Source organism: Pan paniscus, chromosome 2 (genome assembly GCF_029289425.2).
Source record: "Pan paniscus chromosome 2, NHGRI_mPanPan1-v2.0_pri, whole genome shotgun sequence".
Classification (NCBI taxonomy): domain Eukaryota; kingdom Metazoa; phylum Chordata; class Mammalia; order Primates; family Hominidae; genus Pan; species Pan paniscus.
In genome coordinates, this window is record NC_085926.1 from 42,817,478 (window position 1) to 42,831,133 (window position 13,656).

General features: G+C 44.7%; 1 protein-coding gene across 2 annotated transcripts in view; it reads left to right on the plus strand.

Annotated features, from left to right (window-relative positions):
- ACKR2 (atypical chemokine receptor 2) overlaps positions 1-13,238 on the plus strand; it is a 63,004-nt gene extending 49,766 nt beyond the window's left edge. For both annotated transcript variants that reach the window (XM_055109739.2, XM_003809296.7), the window contains one exon: positions 7,531-13,238. In XM_055109739.2, coding sequence (XP_054965714.1) covers positions 7,568-8,722 — 1,155 coding nt within the window. In that variant the 5' untranslated portion in view covers positions 7,531-7,567 and the 3' untranslated portion in view covers positions 8,723-13,238. The remainder of the gene's footprint in view (positions 1-7,530) is intronic.
- Positions 13,239-13,656: the final 418 nt, after the last annotated feature.

Here is a 13,656-nt window from a genome sequence, read left to right on the forward strand (position 1 = left end):
GGGGATTATAATCACTTTGCTTCCCAGGACTATGGTGAAGATAGGATGAGAAAATTACATGTTAGTGTTCAACTCATAGAAGGAGCCCAACTAACATGGCTGCATCCTCATCACAATATCTTTCCTCCTGTTGCCTCAACTGCGACTTTCCTGAGAGACCTAAGGGAGGTGAGCCCTGGATATCTCCCAGTGAGGGTAAGATCCTGGGCAACCAGCAAAGACTGAATCACACCTTTCTTTTTTCAGATGGAGTTTCACTCTTGTTGCCCAGGCTGGAGTGCAATGGTGTGATCTCAGCTCACTGCAACCTCTGCCTCCTGGGTTCAAGCGATTCTCCTACCTCAGCCTCCCAAGTAGCTGGGATTACAGGTGTGCACTACCATGCCCGGCTAATTTTTGTATTTTTAGTAGAGATGGGGTTTCGCCACGTTGACCAGGCTGGTCTCAAACTCCTGACCTCAGGTGATCCACCCACCTTGGCCTCCCAAAGTGCTGGAATTACAAGCATGAGCCACCGCACCCAGCCTTCAATCACATCTTTCTCAGTGACTCCTTTTTGTAACTGCTAGGTAGAGCAGAACAGAGGCTAAGGATGAGGTGGGACCAGGGACAAGGTACCATGTGCCTGGAGTCTGAAGACCTGGATTTCAGATGCAACTTGACTAGTGACTTCCTCTGTGACCCTGGTAAAGTTGCTTTGCTCCTGGGTTAAATGGGACTGACGGTTCCTTCCCAATTTGCCTTATAAGGCTACTGCAGTGCATATGAAGGTGTCTGGCCAGCTGTAACATGCATATGGGAGTGCTGACTGCTGCTGTCATTGTTGGCATTATTGATGAAAGTGATAGGAGGGAATGGTTGCTCCAGAGGTGAGGGAGACCTGGAAAGATTCCCAGAGTGAAAGATCAGGGGTAAAGGCCTGATTGCTGTTGCCACTGTTGTTGGCATTATTGATGAAAGTGATAGGAGGATGGTTGCTCCATAGGTGAGGATGACCTGGAAAGATTCCCAGAGTGAGAGATCAGGAGGGCAAAGGCCTGATGGCTGTTGTCATTCTTGTTGGCTTTACTGATGAAAGTGATAGGAGGATGGTTACTCCAGAAGTGAGGATGACCAGAAAAGATTCCCAGAGTGAAAGATCAGGAGGCTAAAGACCTCGAGTGGGAAGGGAATAGAGTGTTCCATGTAGAGAGAAAACAAAGGTGGCCTGGACTAGCAGGTTCTGCTGACTCTGACCTCTGGCTTTGATTGAAACATTCATCAGACTTGGTTGTTTGCTGAAACAAAAGTCAGGGGACTTCGAGAAATCAAGTCAAGATCAAGGTCCATGTCAGCAGCTCAGAAGAGCTGGTGTTTAATCAATGTCAACTCCTGAGTAATAAGCCCTGATAAGGCCCGAGTATACTCCTCACATCCTCCTTCTGCAGCAGCTCACAGGCTCCCAGCACCAGCCATGTGCTAGGAGTGTCCTTACTGCTGCCCAGAAAAGGGAGGAGTTGAAGGCCAGGAGGCCCCTGGTGCAGAGGAGAGGACAGGAAGACCAGCAAAAAAAGGCACTGGGTAAAGTTCCTAAGGTTGATCAGGAACAGAGCTGGGCCTTAGATAAAGCCACTCAGGCTGAGCTCCTGGGGTGGGGGCAGGTCATGTGTGGCTTCCACAGCATCTGGTCCAGATGCCATTGGATAGGAGCCCAAGGGTGGGGCAGAGGCTCACAGAGTGGGAGGACTCCAGGGCTCCCTCAGGAGAGGTTCTGTTTCAGCAGCACTGAATAGTTCCACCAGCCATGAGATCATGGTATCATAGATACTTTGGGTCAACTGAGGACCCGAGTCAACATTTCTTTCTAAGTCTGCCTGAAAAAAGGGGATAAAACTTTTATCAGAAAGGGCTAAGGAAAATGTTTGCAATACATATGAAAAAAGCTAACATCCTCACTATTATAAGACCTCATAAAATGAGCATCCCACCCATTAAAAGAATAAATAATTTACAGAAGAAATACAAGGGGGTATTGAACATATTAAAAAGTTCAAGCTCATGCAAGTAAAATATTAAAAAGTAAAATTCAGAAGTACGGGGTAGAGCTGATTTGCATTTCTCAGTTTGTGGCCCGTGACCATCAGCAGTCTACAGGCCCCTCTTCAGTGGCTCTTCACGATTGCCTGCTTGGACCACAAATTCCTTTTTATCTCCTTCCTCTCTCCTCCTCAAGCCCCCTTCCCCATTGGTGAATGCTCTTTGTTCAATATGAAGTCTCTCTCTCTCCCTGTCTTTCTCCTGGAACACACTACAGGTTTGAGCCTAATTCTTAGTTCATGACATACTTGCATCACTGGTTTATGTGAAGCTCTCGTCAAAAAATTATTTTAAATAATGCAATAAAATCCTGGGATGTCACTGCCTTAGAGGACACTTGACCGTGGACAGTGACTTGTCCCATCTCCATGGTCCACCCCAATCCCATGCTGCTGGCTTCTGCCCAGGCACCTGCCATCTTGAATTTGGTGCCTCTCATTCCTATGCCTTCCTGTAATCTATTTGTACTCCTTCAAAGTATATATGTTTTGTTTCATTTGTCTTAATTTTATTAAAAGAGTATCTTGTACATATTTTTATGGGACTTAGAGATAAGTGGGCTGATTCAAGAGGAGAGACTCACAGGGTGGTGGTGGTGAGGGTGATGGGGAAAGAATCTGCAAGGTATCCCATATTTCAGTCTTAGGTGACTGAGTAGTTGGTGGAGTCATTCAGTTAGATAGGCCTAGGAAAGAAGAAAGGGGCTGGTGGGGAGATGATGAACTCAGTTCTGGGCAAAGCAATAATTTAGGCTCACATTTATTGAATGTCTGCTGTGTTCCAGTCAGTTTTGTAGAACTTAAAGTGCTCTGCATGTATTATTACATTTAAGCATAACAAGAACCTCACAAGACAGGCACTGTTATTATTTTCATTTTAAAGATAAGGAAACTAAGAGGGAGAAAAGTTTAGTAGGTTCTGAGCCCATCAACATGATGGATCACACCTTTCTGCTGCGAACAGAAATATTGGATAAAATGTTTAAAATATTAAATATTTGTCATTAAAAATATTGATGTGAAACTACTTACAAATAAAATATTTAAAAATTCTCAAAAAGCAAGGGAAATCCTCAGGTGACAGGAGTAAAGAAAACCCAAAGGCTCAAAATAAAGGGATGGAGGAATATTTATCAAGCAAATGGAAAGCAAAAAAAAAAAAAAAAAAGCAGGGGATGCAATCCTAGTCTTTGGACGTCTCTGATAAAACAGACTTTAGCCAACAAAGATCAAAAAGACAAAAAAGGGCATTACATAATGGTAAAGGGATCAATGCAACAAGAAGAGCTAACTATCCTAAATATATATGCACCCAAAACAGGAGCACCCAGATTCATAAAGCAAGTTCTCAGAGACCTACAAAGAGACTTAGACTCCCACACAATAATGGGAGACTTTAACACCCCACTGTCAATAGTAGACAGATCAGCGAGACAGAAAATTAACAAGGATATTCAGGACTTGAACTCACCTCTGGACCAAGTGGACCTAGTAGACATCTACAGAACTCTCCACCCCAAATCAACAGAATATACATTCTTCTCAGCATCCTGATACCACAACATCACACTTATTCTAAAACTGACCACATAATTGGAAGTAAAACAGTCCTCAGCAAATGCAAAAGAATGGAAATCATAACAAACAGTCTCTCAGACCACAGTGCAATCAAGTTAGAGTTCAAGATTAAGAAACTCGCTCAAAACTATACAACTACATGGAAACTGAATAACCTGCTCCAGAATGACTACTGGGTGAATAATGAAGTGAAGGCAGAAATAAATAAGCTCTTTGAAAGCAATGAGAACAAAGACACAATGTACTAGAATCTCTGGAACACAGCTAAAGCAGTGTTTACAGGGAAATTTATAGCACTAAATGACCACAGGAGAAAGCAGGAAAGATTTAAAATCGACAGCCTAACATCACAATTAAAAGAACTAGAGAAGCAAAAGCAAACAAATTCAAAAGCTAGCAGAAGACAAGAAATAACTAAGATCAGAGCAGAACTGAAGGAGATAGAGAGATGAAAAACCCTTCAAAAAATCAATGAATCCAGGAGCTGGTTTTTTGAAAAGATCAACAAAATAGACCACTAGCCAGACTGATAAAGAAGAAAGGAGACAAGAATCAAATAGACACAATAAAAAATGATAAAGGGGATATCACCATTGATCCCACAGAAATACAAACTACGATCAGAGAATACTATAAACACCTCTACACAAATAAACTAGAAAATCTAGAAGAAATGGATAAATTCCTGGACACATACTCCCTCCCAAGACTAAACCAGGAAGAAGTCGAATCCCTGAATAGATCAATAACAAGTTCTGAAATTGAGGCAGTAATTAATGGCCTCCCAACCATAAAAAGCCCAGGACCAGGCAGATTCACAGCTGAATTCTATCACAGGTACAAAGAGGAGCTGGTACCATTCCTTGTGAAACTATTCTAAACAATAGAAAAAAGAGAGAATCCTCTTTAACTCATTTTATGAGGCCAGCATCATCCTGATACCAAAACCTGGCAAAGACACAACAAAAAAAGAAAATTTCAGGCCAATATCCCTGATGAACATTGATGCAAAAATCCTCAATAAAATGCTGGCAAACCAAATCAAGCAGCACATCAAAAAGCTTATCTACCACCATCAAGTCGGCCTCATCCCTGGGATGCAAGGTTGGTTCAACATACACAAATCAATAAATGTAATCCAGCACATAAACAGAACCAATGACAAAAACCACATTATTTTCTCAATAGATGCAGAAAAGGCCTTCGATAAAATTCAACACCCCTTCATGCTAAAAACTCAATAAACTAGGTACTGATGGAACATATCTCAAAATAATAAGAGCTATTGGTGACAAACACACAGCCAATATCATACTGAATGGGCAAAATCTGGAAGCATTCCCTTTGAAAACCAGCACAAGACAAGGATGCCCTCTCTCACCACTCCTGTTCAACATAGTATTGGAAGTTCTGGCCAGGGCAATCAGGCAAAGAGAAAGAAATAAAGCGTATTCGAATAGGAAGAGAGGAAGTCAAATTGTCTCTGTTTGCAGATGACATGATTGTATATTTAGAAAACCCCATCGCCTCAGCCCAAAATCTCCTTAAGCTGATAAGCAACTTCAGCAAAGTCTCAGAATACAAAATCAATGTGCAGAAATCAAAAGCATTCCTATACACCAGTAACAGACAAACAGAGAGCTAAATAATGAGTGAACTCCCATTCACAAATGCTACAAAGAGAATAAAATACCTAAGAATACAACTTACAAGGGATGTGAAGAACCTCTTCAAGGAGAACTACAAACCACTGCTCAAGGAAATAAGAGAGGACACAAACAAATGGAAAAACATTCCACGCTTATGGATAGGAAGAATGAATATCGTGAAAATGGCCATACTGCCCAAAGTGATTTATAGATTCAATGCTATCCCCATCAAGCTACCACTGACTTTATTCACAGACTTAGAAAAAACTACTTTAAATTTTATATGGAACCAAAAAGAGCCCATATAGCCAAGACAATCCTAAGCAAAAAGAAAAAAGCTGGAGGCATCACGCTACCTGACTTCAAACTATACTACAAGTCTACAGTAACCAAAACAGCATGGTACTGCTACCAAAACAGATATATAGACAAATGGAACAGAACAGAGGCCTCAGAAATAACATCACAGGTCTACAACCATCTGATCTTTGACAAACCTGACAAAAACAAGCAATGGGGAAAGGATTCTCTATTTAATAAATGGTGTTGGGAAAACTGGCTAGCCATATGCAGAGAACTGAAACTGGACCCATTCCTTACACCTTATACAAAAATAAACTCAAGGTGGATTAAAGACCTAAACATAAGACCTAAAATCATAAAAACCCTAGAAGAAAGCTAGGCAATACCATTCAGGACATAGGCATTGGCAAAGACTTCATGACTAAAACACCAAAAGCAATGGCAACAAAAGCCAAAATTGACAAATGGGATCTAATTAAACTAAAGAGCTTCTGCACAGCAAAATAAACTATCATCAGAGTGAACAGACAACCTATAGAATGGGAGAAATTTTTGCAATCTATCCATCTGACAAAGGGCTAATATCCAGAATCTACAAAGAACTTAAACAAATTTACAAGAAGAAAACAACCCCATCAAAAAGTGGGTGAAGGATATGAACAGATACTTCTCAAAAGAAGACATTTATGCGGCCAACAAACATATGAAAAAAAAGCTCATCATCACTGGGCATTAGAGAAATGCAAATAAAAACCACAATGAGATGAGATACCATCTAACCCCAGTTAGAATGATGATCATTAAAAAGTCAGGAAAAAACAGATGCTTGAGAGGATGTGGAGAAATAGGAATGCTTTTACACTGTTGGTGGGAGTGTAAATTAGTTCAACCATTGTGGAAGACAGTGTGGTGATTCCTCAAGGATCTAGAACCAGAAATACCATTTGACCCAGAAATCCCATTACTGGGTATATACCCAAAGGATTATTAATCATTCTACTATAAAGACACATGCACACATATGCTTATTGCAGCACTGTTCACAATAGCAAAGACTTGGAGCCAACCCAAATGCCCATCAATGATAGACTGGATAAAGAAAATGTGGCACATACACAGCATGGAATACTATGCAGCCATAAAATGGATGAGTTCATGTCCTTTGCAGGGACATGGATGAAGCTGGAAGCCATCATTCTCAGCAAACTAACATAAGAACAGAAAACAAAACACTGCATGTTCTCACTCATAAGTGGGAGTTGAACAATGATAACACATGGACACAGGGAGGGGAACATCACACATCCGGGCCTGTTGGGGGATTGGGGGCTAGGGGAGGGATAACATTAGAAGAAATACCTAATGTAAATGACAGATTGATGGGTGCAGCAAACCACCATGGTATGTATATACCTATGTAACAAACCTGCACGTTTTGTACATGTATCCCAGAACTTAAAGTATAATAAACAAATTTTTTTTTAAAAAGCCCCACTGAAGCTAAGCTGTCATTAAAAAAATTATAAACCATACATGAGGAAGGGTCAGGAGACACATTAAATAGATGAATTGATATCCCTAAAGAATAAAGAAGAGTTTGAAAGACACTATAGGTCTTTTTAAATGAAGAAACAAAACCATAATGAAATAATTAAATACTCTGAGAACACCTGAAGGTTAGTCACTTATCCAAGAGTAAGTGTCCCAGAGTAAGTGGGATTCAGTTATAAGACAAAGGTGAGGGGATATCTTGGTGACATAACTATTAAGTGGTGCAGATGGCTCCCTAAGCTTTTGCTCTTACTTGCTGGACTGCAGGTGCTGATGTAGATTTGAAGAGTCTATTGGACATCCCAGGGCAGCAGCAAAAGTGGGTTTAGAGAAAGGTAGAGAATGCTAGGTCTCACCATATTTTCCCCCCGCAGCACTACAGGACGTCGGGACTGGGCACTTCCTTCCAACATGGCCGCCACTGCCTCTCCGCAGCCACTCACCACTGAGGATGCCGATTCTGAGAATAGCAGCTTCTATTACTATGACTACCTGGATGAGGTGGCCTTCATGCTCTGCAGGAAGGATGCAGTGGTGTCCTTTGGCAAAGTCTTCCTCCCAGTCTTCTATAGCCTGATTTTTGTGTTGGGCCTCAGCGGGAACCTCCTTCTTCTCATGGTCTTGCTCCGTTACGTGCCTCGCAGGCGGATGGTTGAGATCTATCTGCTGAATCTGGCCATCTCCAACCTTCTGTTTCTGGTGACACTGCCCTTCTGGGGCATCTCCGTGGCCTGGCATTGGGTCTTCGGGAGTTTCTTGTGCAAGATGGTGAGCACTCTTTATACTATTAACTTTTACAGTGGTATCTTTTTCATTAGCTGCATGAGCCTGGACAAGTACCTGGAGATCGTTCATGCTCAGCCCTACCACAGGCTGAGGACCCGGGCCAAGAGCCTGCTCCTTGTTACCATAGTATGGGCTGTGTCCCTGGCCGTCTCCATCCCTGATATGGTCTTTGTACAGACACATGAAAATCCCAAGGGTGTGTGGAACTGCCACGCAGATTTCGGCGGGCATGGGACCATTTGGAAGCTCTTCCTCCGCTTCCAGCAGAACCTCCTAGGGTTTCTCCTTCCACTCCTTGCCATGATCTTCTTCTACTCCCGTATTGGTTGTGTCTTGGTGAGGCTGAGGCCCGCAGGCCAGGGCCGGGCTTTAAAAATAGCTGCAGCCTTGGTGGTGGCCTTCTTCGTGCTATGGTTCCCATACAATCTCACCTTGTTTCTGCATACGCTGTTGGACCTGCAAGTATTCGGGAACTGTGAGGTCAGCCAGCATCTAGACTACGCACTCCAGGTGACAGAGAGCATCGCCTTCCTTCACTGCTGCTTTTCCCCCATCCTGTATGCCTTCTCCAGTCACCGCTTCCGCCAGTACCTGAAGGCTTTCCTGGCTGCTGTGCTTGGATGGCACCTGGCACCTGGCACTGCCCAGGCCTCATTATCCAGCTGTTCTGAGAGCAGCATACTTACTGCCCAAGAAGAAATGACTGGCATGAATGACCTTGGAGAGAGGCAGTTTGAGAACTCCCCTAACAAGGAGGATGTGGGGAATAAATCAGCCTGAGTGACCAAATTTTGGTCTGGTGGGAACAGATGGGAACCAGCTCAATTGGGTGTCCACTCAAAGTGCTCTCTCCAGGGGCCTCAGTGACTGTGTTGCTAAACCCAGTGGTCAGTTCTCAGTTCTCAGCCATCAGCAGCATTTGCTCGCCCCTGCCTTCTTCCTTCACTTTCTTCACTTGCTTCCAGGATACCACGCTTTCTTTTCTGAATTGCTACAATCTTTCTTCCTTCCTTCCTTGCTTCCTTCTTTCCTTCCCTCTCTCCCTCCCTCCCTCCCTCGCTTCTTCCCTTCCTCCTTTCCTCCCTTCCTACTTTCCTTCCTTCCTTCTGACAGGGTCTTGCTCTATTGCTCTGTCACCCAGGCTGGAATGCAGTGGCGAGATCTCTGCTCACTGTAGCCTCCTCCCCCTGGGTTGAAGCAATTCTCATGCCTCAGCCTCCCAAGTAGCCAGGACTATAGGCGCCTGCCACCATGCCTGGCTAATTTTTGTATTTTTCTTTCTTTCTTTCTTTCTTTCTTTTCTTTTTTTTTTTTTTTTTTGAGACAGAGTCTCACTCTTGTTGCCCAGGCTGGACAACAATGGCGCGATCTCGGCTCACTGCAACCTCCACCTCCTGGATTCAAGCGATTCTCCTGCCTCAGCCTCCTGAGTAGCTGGAACTACATGTGCGTGCCACCACGCACAGCTAATTTTTATAATTTTAGTAGAGATAGGGTTTCACTGCGTTGGCCAGGATGATCTCGATCTCTTGACCTTGGGATCCACCCGCCTTGGCCTCCCAAAGTGCTGGGATTACAGGTGTGAGCCACCATGCCCGGCCCTAATTTTTGTGTTTTTATTAGAAACAGAGTTTCACCATGTTGGCCAGGCTGGAGAATTGCTGTAATAGTTTTCCAACTGGCCCCTGTCCTTCCTCTCTCTTGCTCTCCTCCCATCTCATCTGCACCTAGCAGCCAGAGTGATCCTGACACTCTCGGTCTTTACTTCCGCCTCCCTCAGAGCAGCAGCCTGTCAAAACACCAGATTACAACAAATTTAGTTTAAAGGTCTCAATTAGCGTTATTGGCAATTCTAGAATCAGGCAATAGACTCATTGAATCAAGAACAGATTCACTCCATAAAATACAGAGAGTGCTGCAATGAGCTGGGTAGAAGAGGTTAGTTTTATAGACAGGAAGGGGCTGTCAAAGGCAGAAAGAAATGAAGAACAAAAAAAAAGATTGATTTTTTTTTTTTGAGACAGGATCTCACTCTGTCATCCAGGCTGAAGTCCAATCCCACAATCATGGCTCACTGCAGCCACCACCTCCTGAGCTCAAGTGATCCTCCCATCTAAGCCCCCAAGTAGCTAGGACTACAGGAGCACACCACCACACCTGGCTAATTTTTGTATTTTTTGTGGAGACAGGGTCTCAGTATGTTACCCAGGTTGGACTGGAACCCCTTGGCTCAAGCAATTTGCCTGCCTCAGCCTCCCAAAGTGCTGGGATTACAGGCGTGAGCCACTGCACAGGGCCAGATTCGTCATTTCAAAGTTACTTCTATATGCGGCCGGAACAGGGTGGTTGACATCAGTTTTCTTCAGGTTACTTTTTAATAATGATTAAAACGGGGAACTTCATTATCATGAGCATGGTTACTGTCTGCATTATTACGCCAACTGAAACTGTCATGTTTGGGAATTTGGCTGTTAACTCTGTCTCCAGGAGTCTCAAAGGTCAGATAACAACTTAGTTTCGGTTTGAGGACATGGAACTTTAATACGACAGATTCCATTTTGGTTTGGTCTGGTCAGCTGGGACCTAGTGCAGGAGGTTAGTCCAAAACAATGGCCTTCCATAGTTTTTATTTAACAAGCCCATCTCCTTACGGTAATCCTTTAAGGCCTGTGTGATCTGCCCCCACCCTGGCTACACTCTTTGCCCTTATGTCCACCAGCCTCCAGTGCTCCAGACACAACTGATCTCAAATACTCCTGACACATCCCCCTGGGGATTCCTCTTCCTGGATTGCTCTCCTCTCAGCTGTCTGCTTGGCTCACTCTCTCACCTTCTGAGGTCTTAGCTCAGATACCACCTTTCACTCACCTGTCCAACCTATTTAACACAAACTGGCCCATCTCTGACGCTCCTGATCTTCCTGATGCTCTATTTTTAAATTTTTTCAATAGTGCTTATTTCTTTCAGACATTGTATATGTTTCTCCTATTTGTGATGTTCAATGGCTACTGTCCCCACCCACATTGTCCCAGGTGAATTCCACAAGGTAGGGATCTTGGTTAGGCTCACTGCTGTACCCAACCCCCTAACACAGGGCCTGGTGTGTAGGTTTTCAGAAAGTATCTGTTAAATGCATGGGTGGAGGAGGGAGCATTTTCCTTCTGGCACTGCTGGGGAAAAAGAACCTAAGGCCTTCCACTCACCAGGGTTCCACATTCTCTGTAGTCCAGCTGGGAAATGCTATTAAAAGGACCATTCTCGTAGCCTTGATGGTGGACCCAGCATCTGGCAATCAGGAGGGCCTTGAAGTACTCTGCCTAGGGAATGTCCCAGGACCATGTACAGTCTGCAGAAGGAGGCAGTGAACACACTTGGCCTAGGCCCCATCTCAGGAGCCTTCACCTCTCCCTGGGACCTGCACAATCAAGTCCAAAATCTTTGTCTGATGTCAAGGCTAGGGCTTTTGCAAATAGGATCCCATACATCTTCCAGCCCTCATACTCCTCCACTCCCTTTTCATTTCCTGAACATTCCAACTTCTATGCCTTTGCTCTTGTGGGCTCCCTCATGTAATTAGGATAATTTCCAGCCAGGTATTCCCTCACCCTTGTTTTATAACTGAATCCCACTTTCTCTGGGACTCCACTGCTTGGTCACTCTGCCCTGTGCTTTGAGAGGAGGTTGGGTGGAGCATGGGACATGGGCCAATTACTGCCTTCACATTTCCCTGGTCACGGTGATTTTTTAAGGGGTGGGCACATGACCTAGGTAGAGCCAATGAAGTGCAATGTCACTAGAACATGTGAGAAGAGAGGCATGAAACCGAAGCTGAGAGGGTTTGAGATCTGGAGCTACTCCTTCCTCCACCCAGACTTCAGAAGGTGAAGGAGATAGTGCATGTGAGTGAGCAGATCCTGAGGGCACTGTTTGAGCCTCAGAATCAAAGCACTTCTGAAGCTCGTCCCAATCTTGGATTCGACAGTTACAAGAACCAATAAATTCCTTTCCTTGTGGAGTCATGTTGTTTTGTTACTTGCAACCTAAAGATTTCTGACTGATATACTGTGCCCAGTGCTTTTCTCTTCATATCTCTAATGCTTGGCATTCTCCCTGCCCCCTGACACATCCACTGAGAAGCCTTTCCCCAGGGAGCTGCCTGCCCACATGGCATCTCTCTCTCCCGAGCTTCTAAAGCACCCACTGCTCTTCCCACCTCATAGAACTACCTGGTGCAGCCTGCCCACGTCCCAGCACGTCTGCCCTGCACAATTGAACGTGGAACCTGGCACACAGGAAAGGAAACTTTTTGGTGGATGGAATGGAGGGTAGGAAAACAGACGGCTGGGTGAATGTAAGCTCCATGAGAGCAGGGACTTTGCCATGTGTAAACTCTGCATCCCCTGTGCTTCAACACATGCTCAGAGCATAGTAGACTTTTTTTGGAATGAATGGATAAGTTTTTTTGTTTCGTTTTGTTTTGTTTTTTGGAGCGAATGGCTGATAGAGGATTGAGCAGGCAAGCAGTATTCTGCCCGCTATTTCTTCTCTTCCCCTGAGCTTTTGATGGCATAGTTATAGCACATGTGTCACATGCCATCTGGCAGTCTCTTATGTAGCACCAGTTGCCCTGTGCCTTCCCCACATCCAATCTCTCTCAGCTCCGCCTTTAGTTATCTCTCCTCAAGGCCCCCAATTCCCCACCATGAGGAAGGACTCTGAGCTTCCTAGTTCCCTGGGAAATGAAGCTCTAGATCTGAAGGTGGATGTTTGTTTGAGGACGCGGAGGATGGAATTCTACTTTAGAGCTCCGGAAATCTTGTCCTACAAGGAACTTCTGTTCGTGTGCCAGCCTGGCTGGTGAGATACAGCCTGAGCTGCACCAGTCTAGGTGCTCAGAGGCCCTGACTTTGTGCCCATGATGCACAGATAGGATGTCAAGCAAGGGACACCCAGCAGGGCTTGTCACACCAGCATTGGTGGATTTGTGTGTGTGTGTGTGTCTATCTGTCTGGGAAGTACGTGTACTATGTGGGCTGTGTGTAGTATATATGGTTGTGTATGTGGTTATGATGCAGCTGTATCACTGTGTCCAAGTGGGTCTGGTTATGTGCCTGCAACTTTCCTATTCTTTCTTTTTTTGAGACGGAGTCTTGCTGGAGTGCAGTGACATGATCCCAGCTCACTGCAACCTCTGCCTCCCAGGTTCAAGCAATTCCTGTGCCTCAGCCTCCAGAGTAGCTGGAATTACAGGCATGAGCTAACTTTTGTATTTTTAATAGAGACAGGGTTTCGCCATGTTGGCCAGGCTGGTCTCAAACTTCTGAGCTAAAGTGATCTGCCCACCTCGGCCTCCCAAAGTGCTGGGATTACAGGCGTGAGCCACTTCGCCCAGTCCTATTTGTCTTTCATGCCTTTCTCTGTGTATGTGTGAGTGTGTACTTGCTGCAAAAGGCAGGAATATAACAAGTAGTGCCCTGAAGCCTATGTCCAAAGGAGAGGGCAAGAGCTAGCTGCAGGTACTTGGTTCTCTGTCACTGTCTTAGGTGCAATATAGTTTGAGAGCAGCTCAGCAGCTCTCACAGCCCAGGCCCAGGATAAAGCCCTCTCCACCCCAGCCTTACTTCCGGGTTTGGGCCTTGGTCCCTCCTGTTGCTCTCTGTCTTCCCAGAGGCCTGACAAAGTCTGGCTCCCTGACTGCACTGCTCAAACCTTTC